The sequence below is a fragment of the Megalops cyprinoides genome, chromosome 21 (assembly GCF_013368585.1).
Source record: "Megalops cyprinoides isolate fMegCyp1 chromosome 21, fMegCyp1.pri, whole genome shotgun sequence".
Classification (NCBI taxonomy): domain Eukaryota; kingdom Metazoa; phylum Chordata; class Actinopteri; order Elopiformes; family Megalopidae; genus Megalops; species Megalops cyprinoides.
The window spans coordinates 16,340,100-16,353,635 of record NC_050603.1 but is presented as its reverse complement, the minus strand read 5'-3'; the positions used below and the strand labels follow the sequence as shown (position 1 = coordinate 16,353,635).

The 13,536-nt window shown below is 42.3% G+C and overlaps 1 protein-coding gene across 1 annotated transcript; it reads right to left on the bottom strand.

The window, feature by feature from the left end:
• Positions 1-5,518: 5,518 nt before the first annotated feature.
• On the bottom strand, positions 5,519-13,220 carry LOC118768927 (cholecystokinin-like). The gene is made up of 3 exons (XM_036515904.1): positions 13,169-13,220; positions 11,508-11,765; positions 5,519-5,775 (listed from the first exon to the last, which is right to left on the bottom strand). The coding sequence occupies exons 2-3, from the start codon at positions 11,761-11,763 to the stop codon at positions 5,639-5,641; spliced, it is 393 nt and encodes a 130-aa protein (XP_036371797.1). The 5' UTR covers positions 11,764-11,765; positions 13,169-13,220; the 3' UTR covers positions 5,519-5,638.
• Positions 13,221-13,536: the final 316 nt, after the last annotated feature.

The window sequence follows — 13,536 nt, the reverse complement described above, 5'->3', positions numbered from 1 at the left end:
TTTTATTTATTTATATATTTTTTGAATTGATCCGTATTTTTGAGCTAATTCACCGCCTTGTATTCCTTATGCCTGGATGTCTGGAGCAGCGGGGGTCTGACCCCTGACGCAGGTGCCAAGCACCCTGCGCGGGTGGCGGCCCTTCTGATCCTGGATCAGTTTCTCCTGAGGTTTCTCCCATTAGAAAGAGGATCTGCTGTGCGGAGCTTTGTACACAGAGAGGCCATCAAAGCAAGCAACCCGGTGAATGGATACAGGGGTAAGTTCTCGAGAAGGTCTGATCATAAGCATGGAATTGAAGAGATACACACAACAAAGAATATGTGTTTTATTGTGAGTATTCCACTGTCTCATGATCAGGTGCCAGTGGACGGCTGAATGTTTCAGTCAGAAGCTTTTCCCAGGGCCAATGTGTGAACACATTTTAAAATAACCATTGCAGCCAATCATATGTTTAACTGTGCATCTTACTGCAATTTTGGAGTATTTGGGCAGCAGTGTAGCATAGCTGTAATGAGCAGGGCCTGTAACCAAAAGGTTGCCAGTTCAACTCCCTGCTGGGGAACTGTTGCTGTATCCATGGGTGAGGTATTTAACCTAGAATTGCGTCAGTAAATATCCAGCTCTATAAAATGGGTAAAGCGTAATAATTGTAACCTTTGAAAGTCACTCTGGATAAGTGCATCTGCTAAATGAAAATAATGTAATGTGTTTGAGTGGAGAGATTTAGTTATGTTAATGTATTGTATTCATTCAGTTTGGATGAGTTCTGGTAACTTGCATGAACTACCAGAGTTTCCCTTCACTGTGTAAGCATGTTGTGCAGAGGCTAGTCTTCTGAGGGCCAGAAACACTGCACCCCAAAATAAATCACATCAAAACAACAACCAAAAAACAGATAGCAGCCACAACAAAGCTAGCTGCATGTTATTAACTGTGGAAAGTTTGGTCTCTTGAGAAGCAATTTTTATCAGATGCTGATGGTATGGCACCAGAAATTTCACAAAGACAACTCCACAATAATAGTTCGGCCCACAAGGTACCCACATGCACAGTTTGTACTGACAAAGCTCAGCAAGCACCTAGCAATCAGAGGAATCTTTGCCTATAATGAGACAGTAAATCCATACTGGCTTCAATATTCTGGTCTTGATTTTCTGTCTCTAACTAAGATGGGTTCTGTGCATTCATCAATATATGCCTCCGATTCTCTGGAAATGCTCTGTTGTGAACTGTAATGTTATCAGATAAACAACTTAAGTTTTTTTTTCATTGAGGAAATACATAACCCCTCAACACAGGAAGCCTCCAGATGCTAATTGTGTGCGCGCTGCCTGCTGTTGTCAATGAGCTTTGTTTTTTCTCTTTAAAACTCAGTTGACCAGTGGCCCCTGGCAAAATTGGTTGTATTTGATCTGTGTTGCGTTCTCTTGGTGAATCCTCTTTGATCTGTGGTGGAACACTGTCCCTGGTTCTCTAGTTTGTAAATAATGGGTAGATGCTTCAGAACCAGCACGCTCTGATATATTGCATACAGGGTCTATTCTCTAAAGTGATGCTGTTGTGTAACTTTCAAGGGTCTGTTCACAGCTCTCAAGGCTCCAAGGTAATGATACACTGCTGCTTGCTCTTGGGGACCAACCCCCATTATATTCAGCGTGTCCTTAAAAAGTTCAAATATTTTTAATGACATTTTCTGGATATGTAGCTGATGCGGTGCAAGCAGTGTGGTGTAGCGGTAAAGAGCAGGGCTTGTAACCCAAAACTGATGGGTCAATTCCTAGGTGGGCCACTGCTGTTGTACCCTTGGTTGAGGTACTCAACCTGAATTGTATTCAACTATGTACAGTAAATGGATGTAAAAATTGTAAGCTATATAATTTGCTCTGGATAAAAGCATCTACCAGTGTCATGTAACAAATAAGATATTGGGTCAGAATCAAGTGTAGTAACATCCGAGTCATTAAAAATGCCACTCCCTGTTACCACTTTGCTTAGCACTGAGTAAAGAGCTGGTAAATTGGTGACATTGGTTAATGGTCCTCTGACAGACTGATGTGTAATCCAGTGAGAATACTTACATGCTAATGCAAAGCCACACAAATTTGCATGAATTCCAAGTCTATTAAATGTTCATCTTGAAATGCTAATAGAGTCTGAGGCAGGCGGTCACTGAATGAGAAGGCAAGTGGATGAGCAATGAGAAATGGGATGTTATTCATGGAGAACAGTGCTGTAATTCTCTTGAACAAGAGACTTGATTTAAGGTGTTAAGTTACTTTAGTAAATATCCAGCCTATCCAGAATACTTGAAAATACATCGTACACTAATCATACACAAAAATATCACTCTGTCCATGGAGGGGGATCACATTTTTTGCATACGGTTTTTGACAAATTAAGTTGCATATGCATATGTTAAGTGATGAGGCACAGGGTAGGATGTGTTTGACTTGTGATTACAGGTGATGTTATCTGCAATGTGATCCCCATCATTTTGGAGAGTAAAGTTTCATGTAGTTATTCTCACTGAAATAAGGCAAGAGATGTCAGAAATCCTTGGATTTTCATGTGCGAATAGGTTCATTGACGTACAATCTGAATGGTGATTTAATCCCACTGTTACATGTTCTTAGCCATAGTTATATTGCAAGCTGAAGGCAATTACAATGATCTCATCAGCAATTGCACTCGTAAAGAGCATGCAAAATATTATCATAATCTGATATTCAGTCAGAGTTTATTTGATCATACTCATGTTTTACATTCATGAGGGTCCAATCTTTGAGTGGAACGATAAATACTTCTTTCACCTTTCGTTAATGCCAAATTAGGACATTATGATATTATGAATATTGTTTCATTATATTAGATTTTTTGAAAGCACAGCAAGGGCTATTAATCGTGCATTTCTGAGTGTGTGGGCTAAATTGCTTATTAAATGCATCGGCTTATTAAGAAAATCTGCCTCTTTGACATGTGCGTGCATGATGCAATAACTAAGCAAACAATATGAGGTGTTTAAACGGTTGATGATAATCAGGAGGGTCTTGGATTCTGAAGCTGGCCCGTTGAAGTGGCCTCGCTGTGTTCGCACTCCTCTGTCTGGCTGTGCACTGTGGTCCCCACAGAAAAAGAGACCATAGAGCTGTTTTACTCACCCATCTCCCGGGCAGCTACTCCGCGCTGTGCAGCCTGATTGTTGCGGTTTGGGTCTTCCTCTCTCTCACCTCCATCCATCTCCCAGCAGAGGTGAACAGCCTCCGGGCTGAATAATTCACCCCGCCTTGCGAATGCATCGATTAGTTTGCTTTCTGCCGTTATCGTTGTCCCCACCCCGCGCCAGGGAAGCACCGCGAGTCGCGGATTCATCTAAATTCATAGAGGCCCATCGATCGTGTGGTGGCGGACAGAACATTTTCATTCCGGGCCAGGAAAACTTTAAATTGATGAAACTCTATTGGACCACTCTGAAAAGGTTCTGGTCCGTCACGTGTGTGCGCTTCCTGGTTGGCGGTTGACATGGTGCTGCCGTTACTACAAGCAAAGGTGTTCCAGTAATGCTGTCCTACCGCACCTCAGAATGAATGATTCAACAGCGCTATGCTAAACATGAGTCAAGCAGGTCCACTTTCTATTGAGAGGAGTTCCACCAAGGTCTATGATATATTATGTTGTGTCTCACACGTGAAGTAGCCCAGATCAAAGGTGCCATCGCTCTGAAGTGGTCCGCTTTGCTCAGAGCTGAAATAATGGGAATGTGAATGCTAATGACCTAGCCAGGAAACAAGTGCTCTTCAGCCTCTGAAATTCGCTGTGGGTGTAAGGACAACTTTCGAAAATGAAATCACTTATATGCTTACTATTGTTATGCAACTGCGTCATGACCATCCCAGAAGAACAACATGTTTGAGGGACATACTGGCACATTGTCTCATCAGTGACATTTTCTCCAAATGACATATTCTGTCACTGGCATATATATTGCCATTGATGAGTCAACTGAGCCCTGGAACATGTTAAAAGTAATTAGTCAAAATACTCTCACATTAGTCTAACCATTGGTTTTACATTGTGAAAGCTGTACCTGTATATTGTACCAATATATTGAGCAAAACCTATTCTGGTTTGACCTAGCTGCTGCTCCTCGGTTTCAGCTGAAAGCCGTTCTGTTTGAGAGCACTCAGGACCATTATCTCTCTCTCTCTCTCAAACAAAACAAAACAAAGCAAAAATAAGTACTTTGTTGTAAGATTAGAATTTATCATGTAATTGGTACCATCATTGTACCATAATTGGTACAAATCATTTTACAGTTTTCCAGGAAACCTCATGATGAGTTTAACCATATGTAAAAGTAGAGCTGTTGGCAAGCAGTTTCCTGCTTAGTTAGATAGATAGATAGATAGATAGATGTTGCTACTGCTGGTCTAGTAGCATATTCACATGGAAGTACAAAGAATTCCCTTTTTTGTGGCGTTTGCCTGAAAATTTCACTCGAGCAAGGATTCATACATTTTCAGTGTTTTAATATTGCCTCTCATATTCATCTTGGGGTTAGCCTCGTTAATGCTAGCATTCCCTGGGGGAGGCGCTGCTGTGCTTGCTGTCTCTAATGCTAACCTGCAGAAATATTCCTGTAGCATGGCCTTGTGGGAATCTTCCCATGGCCTCCAGTGTAGGAAACAAGATGTAAATAACAGCCTATTAAAGAGTGATATATTGACAGTTTTCATCAATGAATGACAAGCACCTTATACATCCCCTGAGTCCTTCTACAGCAGTATTCCCTCTAAACTCTTTAATCAGCGTCCTGTAGTCTCTCACATATTATCTGGTTCCTTTCTCGTTATCCAGTGTCAATCCGCTTCGTAACTTTGGTAATCGATTCCTAGATCCTGTTTAGTGAAACACATTACCAAAAGGCACCACACACTTAATTTTCAAGTTCAAACGCAGGCTCGAGTCCTGTCATTTTGACACATTTTGAGTGTTCAGTCTTCCACGTTGCATCGTGCTGTGATGTTCTCTCACAGCTAACATCACTGCATGAATCCCTTTTGTATTGAGTGGTTGTCGCTTGTGTTGCTGTTGCAGTACATATTTCAGAGAAGAGAGACATTGCACTAATGCGGCAGTGTGGAGTAGACCTTGGATTGGTGCTACATCGTGCAGCAGCTGTTGCAAGCTATTATTACAAAGCAAAAAAAAAGTCTACACCAATTAAGAGGTGACAAATCTTGTAATAGTGCTTCGCTTAGCTTTCATGCTTGCTTAGTCCTGGCAGAACCCAACACTGTGATGGAAAAGTCGTATGCTATCCTGATTTATTCTCATATATCTGACAGCTTTCTGGTGACAGGACACGATTTGACTACGCATGTAAATAGTCGTAATTAAATGATTTTAATAATATTGTATCAACAATAGGAACTGAAATCAGAACAAAACAAAACAAGAGCTTTCCTTCCCTCTCCTTTTTTTCTGCAAAATTTGGCATGTGTATATATTGCATCATATAGATTTACAAACAAATGTACATCAAATACATAATAAATATAGTTTCTGAGACACTGATTCTTTCAAAGACAAAAGAAGTGGAATTGATTTCTGTCTCTCTGTACAGAGAGCCTGGCCCTTATGAGGAGTACTCGTATTCCTCCGCGCTGCGGCGGCCGAAGTCCATCCACCCCATGTAGTCCCGGTCTTTTATTCTGTGGTTGGCGCTCAGGCCACTGGACCTGCTGTTCATCGTGGAGTTTCTGCGGTAGGACCCTGGGGGGGGGGGGGGGGACAGGGAGGAGAAAGAGAGAGAAATGTCACTATCCGTGCAGCTGCCCAGAGAGGGTGCTGCTGGTACCCTAGAATATATTTGTAACATTGATTTAGACTTTAATATACATTATTCCCTATAGAAAATCACTGCAGTATAGGTATTTAAATCGATGGCACAAAGAAACATCAAAGTGATGGTATTATTTACACCTAATTCTTGATATCTGAAACAGTGTCTTTGCATGGCAAGAGGTCTGTTTCCGAGGCCTCTTACATTCCTTACATTGTCCTGAACATTGTATCTCTGTGTAGAGCTGAATGGTTTACTGAGGTAATTCAGGTACCTTGCTCAAGGGTAAAGCTACCCAGTCTTGGCATGGTTCAATTACCGCTACTACACACTGTAGAGCAGATGACCAAAAGGGATTGGACTCTGGACCTGAGTTTAGATTTCAATTCCCCATGAGACTCTTCATTTTTTGATATAAATTATTCCCTACACAATAAAATCACAGCAGTATAGATATATAAATCAATGGTGCAAAGGAACATCAAAGTGATGTAAAGTTTTATTTACATCTTATTTACATCTGTTTCTTCTGAAACAGTGACATCGTTAGAATCTTTAGGTCTTGCTCTGGGCCGCCCAGATTGTGTCAGGTGCGATTATTCTTACTGGCAAATTAATATTGATGAGTGAGGGGGATAAGTCTATTATGGTGTCATGGTAGCCCACCTACGCAGTCAGCAGGCGTGGAAAACAGTGGGCGATGCGAAATCCATCCCTTACACAGTATGCAATTTATTTCATAGGTTAATTACCCTGGCATATCCATAGGAGGGGGAACTAATCAAGGTCATTGCTAACAAGGTTTAACAGGAGAGCAGGGTCGACCCGTGAAGTGAACATTGTGTCTTGCTCTTCAGCCCAGGATTGCTCTCTCTTCCTCTGTCTTTCTCTCTTTTCACCCAGCTAACACGCACAGCGACGGTCTCGCAGCGTTACTGTGATGCGCAGCGGTGTGTCACACTTTGGCACAACGCTGGGAGAAATGTGCGAGGGAAACGCAGGAGACGGGAAGGCTTTTTTCACATCGGCAGCCCGCAGCGCTTTGTCCCAGTGGTCCCCTACGATGAACGGCCGTGACAGACACGTCCCCGCCCGCCGCGGCCGCCGAAGTCTCCCACTGAATAATTCAGGTGCGGTTCCCGCGAGCCGCTGCTTTGTACCTGTGTCCACATACATATTGACACAGTCTATTTTCCCCTGCACCAACACATCCTGCTTTACACTTCCAGTGAGCCCACCCGATAAGGGAATTCTCTGGGTGAAATCCCCGGCCTCATCAAAACAAAAGCTCAATACTATGCCCACTGTCAAGCCATGCCTCAGAGAGGGACTGGGGTGATGGCCCACTGCGCTGGCCATCGTGCCACTTCCACCCCAGAACACAGCAGGACCTCTCTCTCGCTGTGCCATTTAGTCTGGGACACACCCACCACATCCTTCCATGAGACCCAGGTCTGACAGCCCCTTAGAGACAGAGACACTACACATTGTGATCACTCATTCACTGTGCCATCCTCACGCAAAGACTCCGATATCACACTATGGCTTTAAGCATCTTAAAAAAATAAGTGTGTTCTCTTGTTTATTGTCAAGTAAGGACAAAAGTTTTAAAAAAAAAAATCCCCAGGTCGCAGCGAGGGATGCAGAGATGACACAACACCTCATATTGACTCATGGCATGCTTCCTCGCTGCCTTCATTTCCTGCTCTCACCTTCTCTCCTGTCTGCAAATGAAGAAAGTAGCCTTGGGGTGCTTGGCCCTCAGAAAAGGTATCTAACAGACTGCTCCATAGAGGCTCAAAACAGCTTTATTGATCCTGTTGGTGTTTTCTTCCCCTTTTTTAATGATTGTTTGTACTCTTCCCTTCTGCCCTAAACGCCTGATTTGAGAATACTGTGTTTGTACTGATGAAGGCTACAGTTTTCTTTGCTCTCAGCCAAAGAAAGTTAGAGCTACAGGTGTTAATGAACACTGCACTGTAATTACTTTTTAAATTCCTTTTAGCATTTAAGAATAAATAGTAATACAATAAATCACCCAATTTGTATGTGCTTTTATAGCCATAATACTAAGTTTCAATAATGACATGCGGAGATATGTTTGTTACCACCACATGTTACGAAGCTGATCAATTTTAAGCATTGGAAGCTGCTTTAGAAGCTCACGGTCACAGGAAAAGTTGTTCTGATCCATAACAGCGGAATGTAAATGTACACCTGCATACTTGCTTAAAAGCTCACTTAAACGCTGGTTTTGCATTGTCATTCTAACCCATGGCAAAGGTGGAGATGTTAAGGTCCATGAAAAATGTAGCAGCATACTGAGTATCATGAGAGAGGGATTGGATGCTGTTCCATTACTTTGTGGGTTTTCCCAAGGCTTCTCCACAAAGTGTCATCAGAACACATCTTTGTTTTGGTCCCACCACAGTATGGCCATTACTGTGCACCACAGCCATCCACCCTTTGGAAACCCATATATGCACTTTCCAGGAACTCATCTTGTACTTATGTTTTTTCATTACAAGGAGACGGCTGCTGCTCCACTTAAAAACTCAGCTATTTACATGTGTTCAGGACTTGGTGCATTTGCTGCAGCATACCAATTTATACAATAAGTGTTGTATTGTATTGTGCTAAGTAATTACTGAGTCCATGTTCAGCCCAGGAAGCTTCAGATTATTCAAAGGATGTCTTGTGGTCTCATAACTCATTTGCTTAACTCTGCACTATTCCCAAATTCACACTGTTCAACAGTGAGCTTAGAATGACAGGTGCTGGCGACAAGGAATTCCCTTAAATTATTTAGGAAAAATAGTACATGCAGTCTTTATTCCTAGAAACAGCACGGCATTGTACAGTATAATTATCAGAATTAGGATTGTTTTACAATGGAGGGAAATTATGTGCATGTTGTGTCGAGCCGGTTAATTTACATTGTCAAAGGCAACAATATGTGCATGTGAAAGCCCCATTTCTTTAGTCCTCATGTCAAACCAGTGGGGTGACGGGGTCGTGGTTAATGCAGCTACCATCCAGTGAACATCTGACGGTTTCTTTTTTTAATCATCAATGGGGGGGTGGGGGGGGTGGCAGAACCTGGTTGGAGTGGCGTGCGCAGAAATAATTATGATAGTGAGATGGAGCCTCATTATAAAAATAATGGTCTCCATAGTAAATATCAAAAGGCCTTTGTTTCTCGTTCCCACACTCTAGCTAGGTTCTAAAGATGGAGCGGTGTGCCCACATAATGGCAAAAAAACACCATTGTAATTCACGGTATTGTGCTGTATGAAAGGGATACAGGTTTTAAACTTCACCAAACACAGGGGGAAAGCTTGTGAAGCTTTGAGGTTCAAACCTGAGGGTGCCCTCACCAAAGCAATTAAGTGTGACGTTTCGTGAAGCAGCAATCGATAACAAGCCAGACACCAACATCTTCAGTACATGTATTATGAGTTATTGGTGATCTTTAGTTTTGTAGAAATCATAATGTATCAAAGGCACATCATCCCTGCAGAAAGTTACAGTGCTTGACCTGACACAATATACTGCAAATGCCTGCCCCTACATCTCTTAAGTGGCTGAAATAAATTAGATTTATGTTTTTAATATTGGTACCTGAATTACATTCTGTATATAGTGGCAGAAAGCAAGGTGTATTTTTTGGCTGTGGAATCAAATACTGATTTGCAAAGGGTCAGCTGATGTGAATAAAATGGCTACATTTTCATATGGCTGTATAATGGCTAAACTTCTTTACAACTGTACAACTTTTGTTCCCTGATAGACGTGTTTCTCTGACCTGCCTGCCTCAGCTTGCTGACAATATTCTCCCCCTGCCAACTGACTGAGATTTATTCTTGCCTTTGGGCTGAAATTCAAGCAAACTTGCGATCATTTGATATCCTCTGGTGTATGAGAAATGTGCCATTTTATTTTTCAATATCCCAGCCGATTAAAAATGCATGGCAGCTGTGTTCTATCATTTATTCGCCCGTCTTCTACAATACCTTTCTACTGCGTTATTCAGGAGAGAAAACAAACTACTCCAATAAAAAAATCCTGTTGTTGCACTGCGGTTTATTTTTTTTACACGCAACCTGCAACTTTAACACAAAGGGCCTGATTGACTTGTCTTTATATATTTAGTTCTAAAATTAAATTTTAGCTTTTATTATCAAAAGTTCATTTCTGTTAGCTACAAAACCCTCAGTTATAATAGATCACAGAGCCCAGTAGTGTAGTGTTTTTTTTTTCCTATAGTTAAACAAGATTATAAAATATTACAGCAGGTATCAGTTACACCAATCTAGACATCTATATAACACTTCTGCTATAATGGAATTTGTTCTTTTCTTTCTTCAGGCTATTACGATTGCGTTGCCCTCAAGATTCAATGATATATGCCAACGTTCTCCCTGAAGAAATCGCTGATGTTTATGAATCTTGTTATGAGGGGAAAGGCAAGGAAAAAAATGACACATAGCGATTGGCAAACTGCAGCTGAGGCTGATCACTGGAAAATCAATGACCCTCCAGAGCTATGCATGTATCAGGTTTTTATTTTCTGTAATACACTTACAGCTGCCTGTCTGGCAGCTGGTCTTCATTTTTGAGTGCTCATTAGCATATATAAAAAATACACTAGTGCAATATAAATCACATTGTTTATACTGAAAGAACACGGTAAGCTAGCCTTGGTTCTAAAAGTAGTGAGATGCCTCACCCAAAGTTCAGCTGTTTTTTTAGGGAAGGTGTTTCTAAACTTTTCAGCATCTGGTCTATAGGGGGCTGGCTATTGCGTCAACAACAGACTTGATACATTAAAGCCTTGCTCCAGGGCAGAGGTGCTTCTTTCCATTGTGTTGCAAGAGCTTTGTTCTTAAGTACGCAAACGCCCCGTCAGCCTTTCAGCTAAAGCCATGATGTTACAGCACAAACCACTGCAAATGTGCTTTCAAGCAGTCCGCAAGTCATTAAGACAAGTGGTTTTTGAGCGAAATATGTTTTACACAGCATGTCACCCTGAATGTGTTATTATTAACTGTTTCAGCCTGGTCAAAGACAGGGCTTGGCTATTAGATAATCTTGAGATAAGGTCTTCAATGAGCGAAATGTTGAATTATCGCAAAATTACTGAATTATACAAAACAGCGCCTAGGGGGAGGAGAGCTCATGCATTACATACACATTTCCGATAACTTGTCAAAACCTGTACTTGATGTCTACTGCCTGTCTTCAAAATGTAATTACAGTAGACGAGGAGTCAATAGGGAGGGAGAAAGACACAGATGGACTCCTTTCTAAGCTGTCAATGCTTTCTCTTAAAGCAGTGTGATGAAATGACTGGGGGGGAAGAAGCTCCTTTCCTGTACAGACCATCAATAATTCTCTCTGAGTAGGATCTGTAGACACTTCCAAGCGCTGCTTGGCTGCCAAGTACTTCTTAGTTTTACTGTAGATTAGCTACATTTGTTTAAGAAAGTACAAAGAGGTGCGTAAGAGCAGAGCAAAACCTCTGATCTGACAGCAATGCTTCATGAACGCAAAAGGGTCGGGGCTTATTAGCGGTCGTAGAGAAGTGGGAATAGAGGGGTGGGGATTGGCTGCCGCTGACGCAATGCTTCCGTGGCTGCGGGACGGGGGTTAAGCTGCTCACCTTTCCTGGACATCAGTCTGGCCAGCAGCTCGCTGAGGCTGGCCCCCGCGTCCGTCCCTTCCTCCAGCTGGGGGAAAGGCTTCACGGGGCTGGCGAGGGGCGCGGAGCGGGCGGGGCGGCGGTGCTCTGGCAGGCCGGTGTCCGGCTGGGGCGCCGCCGGTCTGCCGTCGTCCCGGGAGGGCGCAGCGCGCGGACGCCCCAGGCAGCTGCTGGACAGGGCAGCCAGGAGGATGCAAATACAGATCCCACTGTTCATTGCTGCGGGGGAGGGGACGGACGGAGGTCAGAGGTCAGCGAAGCATCAAAATTCAAACCCCAATCATTAAAGCACCTACTGTGAGGTTTACACTTCATATGGAAAATCATCAGTTGCGTCATCATGAAAACTATTTGTTAAAAGCATAAAAATGATAAAATAATAAAAATAATTCCACTGCATATACAAACAAGGAGCAAATGGGAGGCTTGCCTAATGGAAAAAAGAATTTATCTACATCTCTGTCAATCGGATTCAATATTGATATACAGCAAGTATTATATTTCAGATTAAAAGTGGAACAGCTGATGTATTAATTAAGAAATCCACTTGCTCCTGGCTCTGCACAGACTCATGAGATAGCACATGACTTCTCTATCGACACTATCCCAGAAAAAACATCACTCAATGCACCCCATAGTCACCTACAAACACTCACATAAGACTTTGTCTATGAGGCACTCAAAGACCTTTACAAATTTCAGACAAATACTGCTTCTCTCTGTAAAGGTGGAGAGATAAAGTCCTTTAACTTTCACACAATTTGAAAAAAATAAACATTTGGTGTCTACTCCAATGATGAAGAATTCATTGAGTTCATTAAATATCCAGTAAGAATGATTGCATACCATACAGCATGTTTAAATGTCATATGATATTCAGTGGTCAAAGACAACATGAATATCCAGTCCAAACCTTGAAGCTGGCTTGTATTAATATCAGTTCATTCAAGTCAACCACATTCCGCAATAAAGAAAATTATTGAAGGTATTTTTGATTTAATGAAATAAAAAAAGGAACCAACAAAACTAAATTATTCTATCAGTCAACAGTTTTTAAAAAAATATTTTATCTAACAATGTGTCTTATGAGCATCAATTTATTTTTCTTTCACTAATTACATTAAAAATTCTGTATAAACTTAGCACTGTATAATACACTGTATGTATTACATTATTACATTTGTGTCACTGTAAATGATGCAGGTTGTAACAGAAAAGGCTCTGCTTTCCTCCAGGAAGCTGATCAGATTGTATTGCATTGCTTCTTTCCAATACTCTTAAACTGAGCTGTAAACTTATAGGACACATTTAATTCCATCTTTTTTTGTGAAACACTTTCACAGGCTAGAACACCTTCACCCCACATCTGTGGAAAAAAGTCACACTGGACTTAACCTAAGAGGAAGTCCCTTTATGACAGGAATAAAATCACTTATCTGCAATTTAAAAAAAAGTCAAAACATCTCAGCTCATCAACAACCTGTGTAATCTTATTTAATCATGGCTGATTATGAAAAATCAGTTTTAAAGCACTCGAAGGGACAAGCGCACATATACAGACGCACACGCACATGCACAAAGTGGTGTTCAGTTTAAGAAGCGGTCCTGTGTGGAGAGCCTACCTTCAGGACGTGCAGAGCGGAGCGGCGCGGAGCGAAGGGTGGGCTGAGCAGGGACGAGGATAACTTCTCAGAGAGGCGGGAGGCTGGCCCTTAAATACCCGCCGTGCGGCTACACGTCCTGCCGTCTGTTTGCACAGCGCTGACGCAGATGCAGGGGGGAAGAGGGCTGCACACGCACAGATGCGCCACGCGCCGCTCGGGGCATGACAGATTACCGTCACTCCGGGGAGCGCGGTTGCAGACACACCCACCCCCCCCCCCCCCATCCCCTCAAAACGCACACATATACACACACACACACACCTCCCCCGCTCATACGATAGCAGTCACGCACACACACACACGCGCATACACAAGGACCCACCAGC